General features: G+C 36.9%; 1 protein-coding gene across 1 annotated transcript in view; it reads right to left on the reverse strand.

Annotated features, from left to right (window-relative positions):
* The window catches only part of GALNT2 (polypeptide N-acetylgalactosaminyltransferase 2), a 90,318-nt gene that overhangs the window by 32,667 nt on the left and 39,517 nt on the right, over positions 1-18,134 (reverse strand). The window contains exons 2-3 of the mRNA XM_027721320.2: positions 8,380-8,470; positions 2,382-2,535 (exon numbers count right to left, since the gene is read on the reverse strand). Of these exons, the coding sequence (XP_027577121.1) occupies positions 2,382-2,535; positions 8,380-8,470 (245 nt within the window). The remainder of the gene's footprint in view (positions 1-2,381; positions 2,536-8,379; positions 8,471-18,134) is intronic.

Genomic DNA, 18,134 nt, shown 5'->3' on the forward strand with positions numbered 1-18,134 from the left:
ATTTTTAGACTTCCAAATAAAACAGGAGGAGCATTTCAGTGAGTATTTTTGTTCTCAGCTCTTCAAAAATCCCTTCTTTAACTGACTCAGTATCAGTCCTCCTGCTGTGTCAACAGGGCCACAGTTAAAACTCAGACTGAAGAAACAATGTCATTACTTTTGGCATGGAGATTAGATGTTGTTTTCTCAAGCTGCAGCACTTAAATTTTACATGCAGAATATGAAAATACATTTAGTTAAAATAAAACTTGAACACCAAATTTCAATCTAGACCCTCAATGTTTAGCATAGGTCATTAAAATCAGTTAAAACATGAGATTTGGACTGGTTCATATAATTAACAATTTTTCCCCGAAACCTCAGCAGTTTGTTTGAAACCACTTTCGGACAAAAATATCTATTTTAACCAGTACAAGAACATTCACTTCAACTGGTACCAAAGACACAGGATAGTTTGTTTCTTCTTTTCTTAGGAATAAAACTTGAGCGTGAGGTCATAAGCTTCTAACAGGTGCCAAATGAGAAAGAAAACACAGTTCAGCGCAGCTGAAGTACTTACCAGTAATTCTCAAGAATCATCACAACACATCAGTTAACAGATGTGATCAGAAACCACTGGTCCAAAGGATGCATGGTGGACATTGGTCCACAAAAAACACGGAGTATTTTATCCTTCATCCCTGCTGGGAGACTTTTTTACAGTGGCAGAAGAACAACTCTGTGAGTTTCCTATTGCAACTGTGACACTCATTTTTAACTTTCTGGGTCTCCAAAATCTACCATGACAGTGAGAGCTCTCAGTTACACATCATAAGCAGACTGCAATGAAAGGAAACCCAGTGGTTTCTCAATGTTGTTGAAAGTAGTAGTGAGCATCAGCTGGAGTGAGAATCTGCATTCCTGCTCAGAGTTCTCTCTGCATCCTTTCTTATGTTGCATCTGCCCGTTTCTCACTTCTTCCTTTTGCTCAAAATGAAAGCAAGCAGTTTAAGTAAATGAATCAAGTGTTTTCCAGTTTTTTCAGTACTGCTGCCAGGCTTTCACAAAAAGCAAGTGGAAATCTTCGGTCTTGATGCTAGTAAAAGTTTGCATGATGTAAAAAGGACTAAACAATATCGTATTAAGAGATGCATAATTATACACAATTGTTTATTAAATAAATTATATTTAATGCAGAATCCTGATAAACTGCTTCTCAACAGACAATTTCAGCAATTAAATAATATTACTATGTAGTTATTTCAAAGTCAAATAGCCTCTTAGACACATCAGTACAATTAACATCAAGTTGCTTAAGGAGAAACAAAGTATTTCCTCATCTCAGTCACTTTTCTTAAAGAAAAAGACTGCAGCAGCTCCACAAAAGATTTTAATCTCAACCCAGTTGCCTCCAATTTTGCTGAAAATAACATGCTTCCAAGCATCATGTGATCAGATATTCTTCTTCCTATGGCTATTGCTCTTCTTCTTGCCATCACGCAGTTCCTAAGTATTTCATTTGGTTTTTTCAGCTTCTGCAGTGAAACTTCTTGCCAAAAGAGAAGAAAACTTAATTGCAACATGGCAGGGAACTTATCATGGACAGTTTGCGTGAATGATTGCTGCAGTCTGGTTTTTTGTTTGGTTGTTTTTTTCTTTTAAAAGATGATTATTTATAGTCTGATGGGTACTTAAATCTGCTCCATGGCAAAGTCAAAGTAATAATCCCAGCTCAGATACAGCCTTTCCCCAGAAATATCTCTCTCTCTCTTCTCCATTGCAGGGTTCTTTTCCAGCTTCATGTTGTGAAAAAACTTAATCACAAGACTGACAGTTAAAACAAGCATGGCCATTGTAATATAATTTGTCTCCTGTCATCTCTTACATTCTTCTCAAACGACAGCCTTTGTCTGTCAGACACTCCCCAAAACAGAGATCATGAAATATTTAAAAACTTCCAAATTCAGCATATCTGAATCACAGAAGTTTCTAGAAGCTGGTAGCTGAGTTTTGATGTCATGGAAAAGAATACCTGGTCTAAAAAGTTAGAATACATTTCTTGGGAAAAAAAAAAAAAAAAAATATACGCTATGAAGAAAATTCAAAAGTCACTTCAGACTCCTCAGTACACCATGGGCAACATTCTTTTCACTGCTTTCACTCCACCAATGGAGACTGAAATGAGGCACCAGTTTGGATATATAATAGACACTGACTGAAGTCATGGAAACAGAAGAACTCAAATAAGATTCCTTGTTCTTTAACCCAAGGATGGTGGAGTTTACTGTTCCTGTCCTTTCTAAGGCTGGAAAGCTCCTGTTTCAGAAAAACCACCTGCAGCTCAAAAGCAATAAATACAGAAAGGTTAATCCAAGTCAAACAAGGCTCAGTTTGGCACTTACTGATCATGCCTAGTGTCAGGAACGCTTCGGTCCATTCGCAGTTTGTCACTTTCCACCTGATTGAACTTATTGCGGGCATATGGATCCTGACCAGATCGCACCACAGTGGCACCAACATATGCATCTTGATCAAAGTCCTGCCACCGAACTTTTCCTACAACAGAAAAACAGGAAAATATCCAGATTAATCTTCACAATTTAAGGAACAGCATTCAGCAACCCAAATGTAATTGAGGAAATGTTTAACTTTGCAACAAAGTAATTAAACTTCAATGCTATTGTTAACTGTGTAACATCAAAAGTCACTTTTGCACATTAAATTCTTCTAGAATATCCTGCAAATTAATATAAAATTGAACAATTTTACAGATCACAGTTTGTACAAGTAATCACTAGACAATGCTTCATCTTGTCCACTTTGTGTTGTGTTTTTTTTTAACCCCACAATTCCCATTTAAAAAAAAAAAACAAACATCCACATATCAACAGGCAGTAAGATGGTAGATGATCTGGCTATAATGTTATCTTAGAAACATTTGTTTTTAAAGACCTGGTCCAGACTTCGAAGACATAATTTAATTTACTGTCTCATTACAGAAGCAAAAACATAGTCACTAATAATCAAGCCATTTGAGAAGCAGGCCTTCTAGAAATACAAGACAGCCTTATTCTCAAAGAACAGCATTTCCTGTAGGCAGAGCACTAGATCACTCTCCACTATGACATAACTGCAATCTCCTTGACATTCAGAATTTATTCAGATTAATCCCTCTTTAACACGGACTGTGTTATTATGTGACTTGTTGTGACACTAACACAGAAAGGCAGATTAACATCCAGCTACCAGGAACAAAATTTCAGGACTCCCACCATTTTCAGGTGTACAACAACAGTATGGTATTTACCAGGTATCTTAAAACTACCAGTTCTTACCTCTACTTAACATTTACTCTTTTTACTATTGACAGACAGACCTATGCCACCTATTAGCAAATTTATACCACACTTAACTCAAAATCAGAGCTCAAATTCTAATGCAATACAGACATTCTTGATTTAAACACGGATGTGTATGACAATCTCCTGCAAGCAAGTTGTGGTGAACCAGTATGCTATTGGCACAAAAAAAGAAACAAAGGAAAAGCTGTCTTTTGTGGTCACTGTTTATTACAGACGGGAGGATTTAATATTCATTGTTTTCATAATTACCATAAAAAGGTTTTGAGGTATTTTTAGTTAAGTGCAGTAAGTAGCAGGTTGCAAAGATGTCATTCCATTCCAGTGCAGCTTTTAGAAAAATATCATAGCTCAGGCATATCCTAAATTAAGTTGATATGCATACAGGGAATACTACTCTACCAGCTATTAACAAGAGTTAGAGGTTGCTCAGATTTTCCAGGGTTTACCTTTGCTTGTCCTCTCAACCAGCACAGCATGAAAACTAAGGGAGATAGGCCTCATTTACAGCTTTCTATCCATAAGCTAAGCCGCAACTACAGCACATTATCTCCTGCGAGATTCTGCTAACAAGAGAACATTTTCCATCATTAAACAAAATAACTGTCCCTTGTTCAACCAGACAATACAACAACTTGAGTAAACACTCTATAATCTCAGGATCATCCAAGGAGCTCATCTACAAAAACAACTTTCGCCCAAGGTGGGATCTGGTTATCACATGGTAGTGGAGGTTGCAAGGCAAAAGTAGCAAGGTTGAGGAGGAGGTGGTTTGTGGTTGTTTGGTTTGTTTTTAAGTAAATTCCAACAGATTAAGAGAAAAGTGCCCATACTTTTGGATTACTGGTTTAAGAGCTAGCTAGCCAACACTAAGTAACTATTTTTCATATCTGAATTACCAACCTAAGAAAGTTAAAACATGCATGCGCACACACACGCACACAGAAGCCAGAACTAGAAAGTTAAAGAAAAACAGGATGCAGAACATTTAATAGACACTTGGTGAAGCAACCCAGAAGGCAAATTATAAGAAAATAACTGGAGGCAGAAACATAGTTTTTCAAATTCCTATTACTGAAAGAACTCTAAAAAGGAGACTTTCCCTCTTTTGCTGTTAGACCACAGACTGACAAGAGCTTTTGTAAGCCATTCAAGTTCTTTCTTCAAAATATTTCCAGGAACTTACTTTGAAAACAATTTTACACCTCAGCCAGCTAACACACTACAAACAACCCAATATAGTTATTTTCAAAAATTACACCAAACCTCATTTGCAAAAAAACTATAAAAAAGGCTAGAGCAGCTTGATTCAAGAAACTGGAAGAAACATCAGAGATCACAAGATCATTTTCCCACAAAATTCTCTCCCTCAGCATTTCCCAAAGCTTTTGCAACCTCCTTGGTAACTAAACTGTATTATCACCTTTGCTTCTAATTTATAATAGAGCTTCAATCTGAATAATTTGTTGAATATTTTCTGAAATACAGGACATGTCACGTTGCCACTTTGCTGGCCTAAAAATAAAGATTTTTGGTGCATTTTACAAAGTATCATGAACACTTGAAATGCTTTTATGTAAGATTTTCAACTTCCAAACACTCCAACTTTAAATTGGTTTTGAAGCCATGCGCATTTCAGGACTTCCACCCCCAGCTACTCTTCAGCTGCCTTCCATCCACTGGAAAGAGCAGCTAAAACACCAGAGGCCATGAAGCCGTTCCATGGGTGATTAGGGTGATGCTGTTGCAAGTGTTCTTCTTAAACAGGTTGTGTCCTTTATGAAATACAACATGCAACATGGGCTGCCCACATGTTTATAAGTGACCATGGTTTAAGTTAACTGCTGGAAACTGAAAGGCTGATTCAAAGCTAACTATACTGCCCAGTCTTACTTTTGCTGAAAGGCTTGCCTTTCTACATCTATCAACTAAATTTTGAAGTTAGAAGAGGTTTAGCAAACCTTTTCCAATAATAGGTACTACTTCTGTTATATGCTTCCCTAGGTACACAAATCAGAGCACGTTTGATTTAATTTCTTCTGGAGAGTTAGATAGCTCCATAGTTTCCTGCATTTCAATGACTTTGTCAGGTGGAATGAATATCAGAAAATGCAGCTATATTATTTCAAACTTCAATTCAGTATGTAACCTCAAATTCAAGCAAATATTTGGACCTAACATGACAATAAATTAGTCTTTTAAACAACAGTAAGTGAACTGCAAAGTTTGCTACCAGAGTCAATGTGTCAAATAGAACCAAAAAAAGAAAAAACAAAAACTCAATCACTGAACCAGCTAAGATCCTGGAGCAGGGTATGTTGCAGTAAGTACTGAACTTGGTTTTGACAAGAAGTGTTTATTTTACAAACAGTCCTAAGCCTGAGAAGTTGAGTAGAAGCTAGAAAAAGGTGAAATCCAGTGAAGCTGCTTCTTTTTGTCCCAGTTCCCATCAAAGTTTGATATAAATAATTTATAATGTATCATTTACCATTTTCCAACACTTTAAAACTCACAAATGCAAAATTAGTCCAGAAAGAATAAAGTAAACTTAAGAAGAAAGGAGACTACTTCATAGGGCTAAATTTACTGAAAAGCAGTGACAGTCCACAGAAGTAGTGAATTTGGCTTCAGAAGACACAAAGGAGGTAATGCTTGGCTCCGACTCAAGCAGAAGGCCCTATCAACTATGTGCAATAGGAGTCAGATCGATTAAAGATAAGTCAGATAACAGTAAAAGCAGCTAGAAGTGAGAGAAGAGAAGAGAAAAAAAGCATATCAGATAAATCTGTAAGCACTCAAGCAGCAGGCAACAAAGAGTAGGAATAGATGGATACAAAATCCCCTAAATAGCTTGCATTCCCTCTTATGGACTCAATACAGCTTAAAAGCAGTTGAACACAATATAAATATGATTATTTTGATTTACATGCATTAAGGGGTCCCAGATCTTCAACAACTAACAAAAAAAAGAGTGTTTGAGTAACTGCTGAAACTCCTGTCAATACAGGCAACTACTTATGCAGTTTTGCCTTAGTTATCCATGAAGACAATTCAGGGTTGGTCTTTCTAAATACAAGAGCTAAGATCACTATTTTCATATATCAATAATTTTTCAAGGGAAAAAAAAAAAAAGCTTTTGCAGCATATAAAAGAAGTCACCAGGAGACAAAGGATAGATACGCTCCAGCAAACAAAAGATAAACTGACAGGTCTAATCTTTATATAAAAAGACATTTTAAAGATAATAAGCATTTCCTTAATTCCAAGAAGTCATGAAAGATGTTACAGTCCATCACGCTGAAACCTAAACTATAGGTTTCCTAAGTTCAGTTGAAAAGCAAGAAAGTTTTGAACCAGAGCCCACCTAAAATTTGATCGCTTTAAAACAATGCAAACAATGCACAGAAATGTGAATACCAAGCTTCCCTGCCATAATGACTCAAAAGTTTGCCTATATGGATTGAAAATAAAGAAAATAGCAACTGAAGAGTGCATAATTCTCTGTGTAGTCTTTGATGTTTGATCCCAGACTCTCATACTACTTCGCAGTAACAATTCTCCTGCCTGTTACATCCAGCCATAAGAGACTTCTAATCAACATATGAAATAAAAAAAGCCCTGACCTGCTCTACTTTACACTTGATCTTACTTCTGGTTTCAACCCTTCCAGCTTCTGATAGCTCTCCCTTTCAGCCTGTGACACTTCCCACTTCTTTTAATAGTCAAACCACCTACTTAGGGCCACTGGGAAAGGAAGGTGTTCGAGGAAAAGTATAGGGTTTGTCTCAGAATACATAAACATCCAAAAAGGGGAAATAAGAAAAACAGCTGGAAGGTGCAAAATTGGTTGACCTAACCCCAGTAACAATATTTGTAGAGAGTTCTGTAAAGCAGAAAAAATACTTGAAAAGATCTGCCAGAAACCAAGTTAAATAAGTCAGACTCTTCAGCTTTTTGGGATTTATTCCCCAATATATATACAAAGTAAAGGCTTCGCCGAGAAAGTATACATACATAACCAGTCTTGTTTCCCCTCTCCAGACAGCAGGTAAGACAAGGCAGGCCAAAGGATACAGGAAAAAAAAGCCATCAATAGCGAACAGCTTATACTGTACCTGGAGAGTCTATGACTGTAAAACAAAAATCATACCTCACATGTTACTGGGGATGGAAGTTCCAGCTGCTTAAAGCAAAGTTTACCTTGGTTAGTTCTTTCTGCAAGACCTCATAGTGTCTCAAATGTTGGGCCAAGACAAATTTGTAAGCAAAACATTAGGATTAATAGAAGAGGAGTAAAACGTCCTGTGAAGCTACCTGATCAGTAGTCGTCCTTCTTGTACAGTAAACTTTTTCAATACTGTAAAATGTTCAAACCCGTTTTTCATTTTTCTGTATTCCTTAGTATGTCAATTGCAGCTAATATATTAAATCTCATTGATGTGAAACAGTTAAGTAGCAAAGAAATATTATGGAAGCAGTCATATGAATGAAGATTCCTTAACACTTAACTTTCTAGCTCATCCTCAAGGTATAAGGATTTCACTCAAATAGAACAAAAATCATGTTGTTCTCTTATTTGCCAGCATATGACAAGTATGAGAAAAATAAGGTACACCATCAGCAGAGTCAGGAAAATCTGCCACAACAAAAACTAGAAAAAAACTGAAGTATGAACCTTGGCTGAATCTTCAGTCAAAACAACAGTCCCACAGTGACTTGCCTGTTGCCTGTCAGCATTATCCACTGAGAGACACGGACTACTTTCATACCAGGGGCTTTTACAGTACCTCAAACCTATTGAAGGACAATACAAATGTACAAGCAAAGAACCACACTCTCTAAGGCTTTAAACCCAAAGGAGTAGTGAAGCAGGTAAGATTTAAGGAAGCTGAAGCTGTAAGAAGTACATGTTGCTAAAACAATCCCAGCACTTCCAAACTACAAAGAATTATTAGAATCAGAACAACTGCTGTGTTTCATGGCTTTCAATGATAAATGTTTTATGGCTATGGATCTTTTGTAACAAATGTTACTGCAATACCTGGAGGTAGCGTCTCCACACTTTGTGCTTTGTCCTCCCCATCACTGCCACGCACTTCTTTCCTTTTGGGATCGATATCATTTGGGTCCTCCTGAAAAAAAGTACATAATCTTTAAAATAATATTCTTATTTAATTTTGTGTTTTCAAAGCAAACAGTAATAACTAAGTTTTGTGGATTTTAAACTCAGAGTGGTTCAAGAGAGGTCGAATTTTAAGAGAAAGTAATCAATAACATTCAAATGAGCTACACAGGCAAAAAGATTAAACAAAACCTGAAGAAAGCCCTATTCTAACAAGAAACGGCCTAAATAGGAAAGTTATCTGAAAAGAGCAGTCAGGTTATCTAGCAGCTATATCTAGAACGGCAGTCTTGCTATTGGAAAGAGACTTCTGAAATATTTTTACGTGTATATTTCAGAGGAATTTATTCTAGGCTTCACAGGCAACTCTGCTGTCTCTGTGATTCCAAGGATATTGATGATAACCATTTAGAAAGGGGGAAAAAAACCCCAATTTCATCTACCTCCAAGAAAACCAACCACACTTTTGTATGGTGGTTACCACAAAAATACAAAATTCCAAGCTGGAATTATCCCATTATGCATTTGGAAGAAGTCAAGAAGAGGATAATTCTTTTTTTAAATTTTTTTTAGCAACTGTATGTCGACTTTACACACTACACTTAGCCAACTGATTTAAGTGCCATCAGCTTCTGTTGGTCTTGCACACTTGCCAAAGGAAATTCAGTTTTCTACATCTGAAGGAGTCCCATTTATAATACCAGTTATATTTGCACAACCCTGATGAAGACAAGATCATTACTACACCATGGAAGAAGATACAATACTATGCTTATACTAATCAATAAGTGCACCTAAAAACATTACCAGGCCCTGAAGCCAAGCAGTGCAGAACAGTTCATATCTCTTATAGGAATCTGCCAGAATCTCCAGAACAGGGTGGTGGTGTACAAACTTCATACTGTAAACTGTCTCTGCCATCCCAGCTCCTAAGCCACATCTGTGAATTCTTTGGTAGAATAGTAAGTAGTCAGAACAGGTCAAGTTGGGGAAATTTCAATCACAAATTATACCATTTCAGCATGCCCCCAGGCATCTCTGAATTTTCCAATGTAAATTCAGCTTAAGCATCTACACTAAGTAGGCATTAGGTATTTGGAAATATGTTGAAAAAAGGCAACAGACCTCCAAAACACTGAAATGAAAATCTAAATACCAATGCTTTTTTTCCCAGAGAAATACAGCTATGTAAACACTAAATCAGTTAAAAATTGAGTGCTACCCATGCATGCTTTTCATAGAATCATGTATAGATGATACCAGAGAGAAGGAATTTTGTCCAGGTTCTTACACTACATTTCACCATGTTGGTACATGCTTTGGGCCACTGGTCCTTGAGGAGGTCAATACCTTTGCTTAAAGAAAGAATTAAAACAAAAATAACAAGAAAAACCCCACCAACACAAAAACACACTCTCAAAACAGTTCTTTAATCAAGAGAGCACAAGAGGGAGATTTCATGAACGAAAAAAGAAAAGGCTAATGTATTTTTCTATATTACAATATTATTACTTTAAAATATTATTTTCTTGACATACTAAAAAAGCTGGCAACATCAGGCTATAACTTAGTACGTAAACGCACCTGGACAACTAATTTGAGCCTATTAAAAAATAAAAAGGAAGCTGACCAACTAGCAGAGACACTGACCAAACATCAGATGCACATGTAACACCACTAGAACAATTTGTGGTCACTGCATTTGTGGTCACTGTTCATGCAGTTATTTTCTTAGGCCAGGACACACATATATCAACAAGAAAATAAGTACACACCAGCTATAATGCACATGTTGCAGTGATGGGGCATACATTACTTTTATACATCACGTCACTGCTTCCTGCTAATTCCTGATTCAGTACTAGATGACATGCAAAGAAACAAAATTGCAACCTTTTGACTCCATTCAGTGGGAAATATTAGAACAGTATTTTACTAATATTTTAGACATAACAAATAAATGTACATTAAATATAATGTTTAAATTCAATTATCTAAATACCTTTGCTACTCCAAAAGCTCAGAAGTTAAGGTAATGTACATTTACTTAAAAATTTGTTAAAACATTCCTTGCAGCAATAACCACAATTCATTAATGGTAAATTGAACAAACTGAGGGTGGAGTGGATGATTTTTCAGGCTGATTAATCACTGAAGTGCAACTTTTTCTTTCAGGATACAGTAAACTCTCAATGCCTCAGAAAGCCTACATCTGCTTACAAACCTTGCTATTACCACTCACTTTTCTTTTCCTGCTCAACTCACCCACTCCATTAAGACGACTGTAGACTGAATTTGAGATATATCAAAGATGTAACATTAATTTCCAGTTTTGAGAACTAGACTCAAAAAAATTGTTTCAGGAAGTGACTAGTTACATATTTGCAGCTGCTCTGACTGATGTAGGGAAAGAATGAGGTGATTCAAATTCAAAGCAGGATTCAAACATTTTTATAGCATTTCTACACATCTACGACAAGACACAATCATACTCCACAAGAAATTTAAGAGTAGTCAATTTGAGTTTAGAAAGCTGTAATTATACACAGATGTACATTACTGGATAATTTCATTACCATTACTTAGATCTTCTAGACGTTCTAGTTTGGGTATATTTTTTTTGCATTGAATACTATATTCCTTACAAGCATTGCTAAGCAATTAGCATTTTGTCAATTGTTATTTCATTTGGCACCAAAACCAATTTTAAACCGTTCCAAGTCCCTAGGTATTCCTTCTATATAAAAAAACACTTAAAACCAGTGCTGTTTTTCCTATCTCTGTCTCACAATATTTTTTTATCTTTTAATTATAGTTTCAAGTATCACGGATTTGACATTAACTGCTACGTAGTAGATCTCATTATAGCACAGATTTCAATCCTACACTGGCTTCCTATCAACAAGAGAACAATTTATCAACATGAAACATCCTTAGATATACTAAGATATCACACAGACCTTATAAGCAGCAAATCAACACAGATTTCTGCAAAGCTCTTGTGGTTGGAAACATCTTAAGTGTGTCTTCAATAGCAGACATTCCTCTCACAGACAACCCAGATGCTGAACAGCATGCAACATTTGGGCACAGGAGATGGTTGGGAGGTATGTGCTACCTGGACAGGTGGACACTCAGAATAATTGATAAATGTGTCTTCATGGGACAAAACACACACTAAGGCTTAATATCTGTTTCAGGACTTGTTTTTAAGATATTGGCCAAGGGCAACTGCAGACAGATTTACTTCTACTGGTGATTTTCTAACAGCAAAGTGAATAGTGGAAGAATTTTCAAAGAGCATCATTTGAGCCAGCTGGCCTAATACTAGGCTGCATTCAGCAGTACAGATCAGTTGAATCAGTAGATGATTTTGAAATAGCGCTCTTGCTGCAAGATGACATTCCTCCCAGTACTTCATATACTTCTGTTCTGATCTTGTACTTGGGACCAGACACACAGAAGCACTCTGATGTTGTGTAGAGTAGCCTGCTACAATTCAGACCTCTAAACCAAGCATGAAGGCTCCTACAAAACTTAGCTATCTAAAAGGACTCAAAGCTGAGTAGAGTCAGACAGCTGACTGACACAGAAAAGTCCAGACTTCTTTACTACTGCTTAGTATCTCCCTCTGTACTTAATATGTGCCTTTTTCCCCCACCCCAATTCAGTTTACCATCTTTTAATTAGCTATCACATTAGCTAAGCAAGCTCTGAAGCACCAGTTCCTTCTAACTCAAGAGAAGCTTCAGCACAGTCCAGCGTGTTGTCGCTTGCTTTCTGATTCAACACTCACTACCGCCTTCCAAGAGATCTTCAGAAACACAACTCCAAGTCTCTCTTGCTGCAGTAAATGAATTCAGCTTTCCTATGTGCCAGGTAAGCACTGTAGCAATTTAATGTAATTACATTATGGGGCAGCTGTTTCTTCCCTTGTCAGCAAAAACGTTTTGTACAAAACTGAGATAAAGTATCCTCTGAAAATGCCTGGAATGCCACATCTTACAGAAAAGACAAGCAGGAAATGTCCCATAAATAAATGCTGACTTCCTTTAACTGTCAACTTGCTTGGCATGACTAAAGCAGACATTTCTAAGCACACCAAGAACTGAAGCATAAATAAATAAAAAAAAAATTTGAAAATTCGTATACTTTGTGATATTTGATTACCACTGTTAAGCATAATGTCTGAAATGATTACAGCAAAGATGATTTCATTTTCATTCTTACTTCTTTACCCAGTGTACGCAAATTGCTGTCAGGTATATTCCTTTCATCTGTAAGTATTCAAAACAAAAATAGAAGCTTCCAGCAGGGGGAAACAGAGGTACACACCCCTCCCATGCATACAAGAAGGCAATTTTAAATTCTCAAAAACACTAGGGGAAAGTAATCAAGATTATACTTTGATGGCTCCATATATAGGAAATGTGTTTAGATATACTCTCAGTGAATACATTTGAAACATTTTGAAAATGCCAACTACTATAAGCTGTAGTCTCCAGAAAAACTTAAATTAGTTAGTACCCAACCTTCTCTGTAATTTTTACCTTTACTTAGGGCAAAGTACATATTTTGGAGTTTTCACACACTACTTGAACAACTATAACACAACTAACACAACTATAAAATGTGACATTTTCTAAACCTAGAATGGATTAAACAAAAATAATGCTTTATCTGAAGTTTCTGAAAAACAAGTATACATATTCTCTGAGGAAGATCCGATCCAGCTTTGCAGCAGCAGACTTATTTGTACAGCAATTGGGATCAACTGGAAGTTCTGGTTCAACTTACTTTCTGGGCACAATGAACATATTCAACTAAGAACCAAGGAGCAACAGAAACCCCAGTGTAGGGTTGGTAGGGCTATTCAAGCAGTAAGCTTTCAAGTATAGGTAAGCTGTCAAATATGAAGATTTGCATAAAACATATGAAAATTAAATAAATGAAAATTTGAAGATAACCTAAAAGTAACAACATGACTTACCGTCCGAAGACCCACATTGGTACAATATATACTGCATTAATTGATTAGCCTGCAAATGCTATACAGTTTTAGACTGTATTTCAGTATTTCACAAAAAATAGTATTTTTTCTTTAAGGACCTGTCATCATATATGTGATCCTCATGGTTAGGCTTTGCGAACAAAGATTTGGGGAGGGCTCTACCCACATTTGTTACAAGCGTGTTGGTGGTTAAAAAGGCCAATACGAGACAGGCATGTCCGGCTGCAAAAGGCACAGCAGAAAGACTCCTTAGGTGGTAAATTCTGCAAGGCACGATTTTTTCTGCGTTGTCTTTTCTCCTCGAGAGTGATCCTGCGTGCGTTCTCAAAGGCATTAGCAGCATTATAGTGTGTCTCCAGACCTCCAATTGGAGGCCAGAGTAGACCAGTTATAATGATCAATATGGCCAAGGCTGAGATGTTGTTTCAGGGAGTCCTTGTATCTTCTCTTTGGGGCTCCTCTCATGTGGCAACCGGCAGCAAGTTCACCATAAAGTGATCCTAAAGGCATTAAAAAAACCCAAAACCATAACACTCTTACAGCTTCGTGAGAATTCAAGTATCCATCTACAGGTGACCTCTAATAAACCATGTTCCTTTTGCCTAGAAATCTCATCCATTCTAGTAATAAGCGTCAAAACTAAGTGGACAACCTTATGATCTACCAAAAAAGCTTGCCTTACAAAATTGGCAACGTAGTGTACCACTAGAAAGAGGAAACAAAAAACACACAAAATCCACAAACCCCAAAAACTGCAACACTCCCTTCTTTTTCTTCAGCTGTACGATGAAAAAACTCTGTTAGAGCTGAAGTGATTGTCAGATCAACAGTCAGGATGACACAATAACACGCACTCCCGCTCAGATGAAGTAAGAAAACATCTTCCTGCCACGGGCTACTTCTACCTGTCTTCCATGCTGAAAGAAGCCCTCCCAACCAAAGATCTCCACAGAGGCTACCACAGACAGGAGGATTGGCATCTGCTATGAAGTGCCTAAGCACCAGAAAGCAAAAAAAAAAAAAAAAAATCTCACTCTGACTTGATTGTCACCTCTCCACTGAAAGAGTAGAAGTGAGGGGAAGGTCTCATACACCAGAAAGGATATGAATACAAGGGAAACACTGCAGAGGAGACATTAAAAGGCTTTGCTGTTTTTTCTAAGATCACTCAGTCCTCATGATTCATAAAGTTGTGTACAAGGGTGGATGGTAAGAGAGGGTTTAAAAAAAAAAAAAAAAAGGAGTAGGAGAAACACTTAAGGGTACTGGGACTGATAGAAGGGTAAAATCTCAAGCGCACCAGTAGCTTTGAAAGCAAGGAATCAGCATCACTAAGTATGTCAGCAGGGAGCCACAAACAGTATCTGATATTTCCTGTTAAATTTATCATGTCTCGAAAAAATCTCACTTGTCTGTACTACCTGCCACAGACTATGAAAATAAAACATCACAAAACATTTGCAATGATTATTTAAATTCAAGATAGCATCTAAGTCTATTATCACTCAATTTTAATTCCCAAAAGGAAAGGCTGATGGTGACAAAATAAGACATTTCTTTCAATAGTTAACTCACAGTTTTTTTTAAATAAGGTTGAAAACAGCCTTCTGTTCCAAAATTATTGTCATTGCAGACACATAGTTCCACCATTTATACAGGAAGTGCACACTCAGCAGCTATGTTATGTTGCTCTTTTAATTGTGCTAGATTGGGAAAAAATCCAAGAATACAATAATCATAAATCATTGTCAATCAAAAGGAGCTGAGTGATCTGATCTGTTATACGTATGCTCGCAAAAAAAGAAAAAATTCAACGGCAAAAACGAAGAGTCAGTTAACAAGCTGCAAATGGTAAAGCTTTGTTAAAAGCATCTTATTGGCATATTCACCTCCAAGGATTATTTTGTCATTGTGTCTCATGTGGGTTAAAATGTGTTTTGAGGTGCATACTTAGGCAGCAGCAATAACTTTAGCACGGTTATCCCATACCTACTGTTTTTCTCATACTTAAAAAAGTGAAATATTATTTGCAAGCATTATATTCTTTTAGTTGATCCATTTCTGGAATAGGAAAAGTTAGAAAAAGTGGCAGCAGCTCCCAAAAACATAGGGCATGGCTTGATACACAAACAGTATCTGCCCACTGTGCTTCTTTCAAAGTCCACAGCTCTTGTTTGAGAATTACTATGCATATTATTCATTTGCTCACCTGAGTGCTTTCCAGGATGTGAAATCTGAACATTTAAGTAGCTTAATACAAGTACAGAGGCCCCAATTCAGATCCAAGAGGTACAGTGGCCATGTTAGTCATTCAAAAAATTAATGAGATTAGATTAAATCCATTTAACAATCCCAGTTGATTCTACTTAAAGCAGATGAAAGATCCCATAGAACAACCAGTCCAGCAAGGGGAAGAAACCAGAAGGACAATATAATCTCTAACTGCAGCCACGCTTTGCAAAGTAAGCAGGTAACTGGTGTTGCTTACCCTGACAAGTCAGCTGCTGCTGAAAGGGGCTGTTCTCACTTCACCATGTCTCCATCCTGAGCTGCTGGATTGTCCCTACTTCTCCCCTTATAGACACTGGTGTGGCAGATGAGGTGACCCAATTAATTCGGCTGACTTGACAGCGAGCTGGGGAGGGGTATGGATGTATGGATACCTCATTTTACTGGACTTCTTTTAAACCATAAGACCAACCACTAAATTATATGAGGCATTTGATGCAAGAGAAGCAGTAGCCAGGGTAGCAGGGAAAAAAGTGCTGAAAGGGATGTTCCCATTACAAGTAGAGGACTACAAGTTTAGTTACAACATTAAACAACCCATCACTCAAAACCACTACAAATTTTTCTGCTTGAAAGAAGGCATTACTCCAACAAATGCTCAGGCATGATTTAATGCCACCTCTTGTTAATTCTACAATATTAGTAGTGTCTGATGAATTAGCCTGCATTTCAAAGTCCTATCCCTAATCCTCTTTAACTCATCGCTGCTTGCTCTTAGCTCTCTAAAGAATGACTCTCAAAAGAAAAAAAGGAAAAAAAAAAGCTTTTGCACACGAAGAAAGGGGAAAGCACAGAAAGCAAAGCTTCATTTTAATATTTACGTACATGAGAAAAATCTCATTTTCTGGAAGTCCAGGAAACTGAAGTTAGAGAATTGAAAGAAAAGTGAAGGACTGAATAAATAAGCAGAACTCAACATGCATCCAAAAACCTAAGTATTCCACTAATCCAGGTATTTGCAAGTCTCCATCCATATACTTCTGAAGGAAGCAGTAGTCAAATCCCTCACCTGCAATACAACAACCAGATGCAGCAGAAAGGAAGAATGGAAGCAAAAAAATTCCCATGACTTTTACACACATCTTGAAATATAGAGAGCAGAAAGGGAAAACAATTGGAACTAAGCCCTTTTCAGCTTAAATTTGTTTTACAAATATTTGAACCTGCAAACGTAACTGAGATCAACAGGATATCAGAAATGCAATTATATCTAAAGGCAAAAGTGCTGTGCCAGTCACGCCCACAGCTTGCTAGTAAAGGGAAAAGGTGACTTTTATACTAAAACAATATAGAAATAGGATCCAAGAAAACTACCTTGGATTAAGGAATAAGAAAGAAAAATGAAAGATAAAAACAAGATGCAATTAACAGGTTGAATGTTTTGCTGGATGAGATCTACAGGGTTACAATGCAACACATTACACCGCATTCTCAGCCACAACAGAAGGTTACTGCAGGCATATAAGGAAACTGAAGTTAAGTTGAGGCAAGGGAATTAAAGTTGCTGTGTCTTGGATCTTTTCTGTAGAATGAAAAAGCATTGCTTTGGTCTCTAAGAAAGCAACAGGAAAACAAAAAGCAAGTTAAAAAAAAAAGGTTAAGATTTTTAAATCAAAGGAAAAAAGGTTAATCTTCAGATTCAGAAACCAAGGCACTGAAAAGCAAGGAAATAATTTCCTTCTAACTCTTTAAAGGCAGACATCTTTGGACTCAAAGAGATAGAGTAAGTCCCAGGAGCCTGAAAAATTACTTAGTAACTTCTCTAATTAAATAACCCTAAGAGACGGCTCGCACTTGACAGATGACTTCTGCCTTCAATAATTCTCTGCATATTTCCCCTTCCATCCAAAGATTAGGATTTATGATCAGGTCTCTGCAGCTCTGGGCATATGACATAGTACATAGAGTATCACTTTTCAGTATCAGTGTTTAACTGCAGATTCTTACTAAAAAAAAAGAAAAATATTGTTCACAGCTAATGTAAAGTTCTAGTCCAGTCCAAAAATTCTGACAGTAAGTGATATCTATTAATGCATTCAAACACTAAAGGCTCCATACTACAAAATTCACAGTTGATTGCCAATAACATCTTCCATTTTTGCCAGAGCTAGACAGCATCATTCATCTGCAGTACTCTGGACTACTAAATCAAAATTCAATCCCATAATGAAATGAATGCCTATCACAAACCAGGCAAGAAGTGTGGAAGGCATCAGCAGGAAGAAATACTAATCACGACAGAGATAATGGACATCTACACTTCCTTCAAATTTTTTCTACCAAACGTAAGTACTAAGGTTTGTACCTGAAGTAGGAAATGCAGATCATATCTTTGCTCAACACAGAACAAAACTATATAACATTATGCCTTTGA

This window comes from Pipra filicauda, unplaced genomic scaffold, assembly GCF_003945595.2.
Source record: "Pipra filicauda isolate LSUMZ 115617 unplaced genomic scaffold, ASM394559v2 scaffold16_size7369187_pilon, whole genome shotgun sequence".
In the NCBI taxonomy this organism is placed as follows: domain Eukaryota; kingdom Metazoa; phylum Chordata; class Aves; order Passeriformes; family Pipridae; genus Pipra; species Pipra filicauda.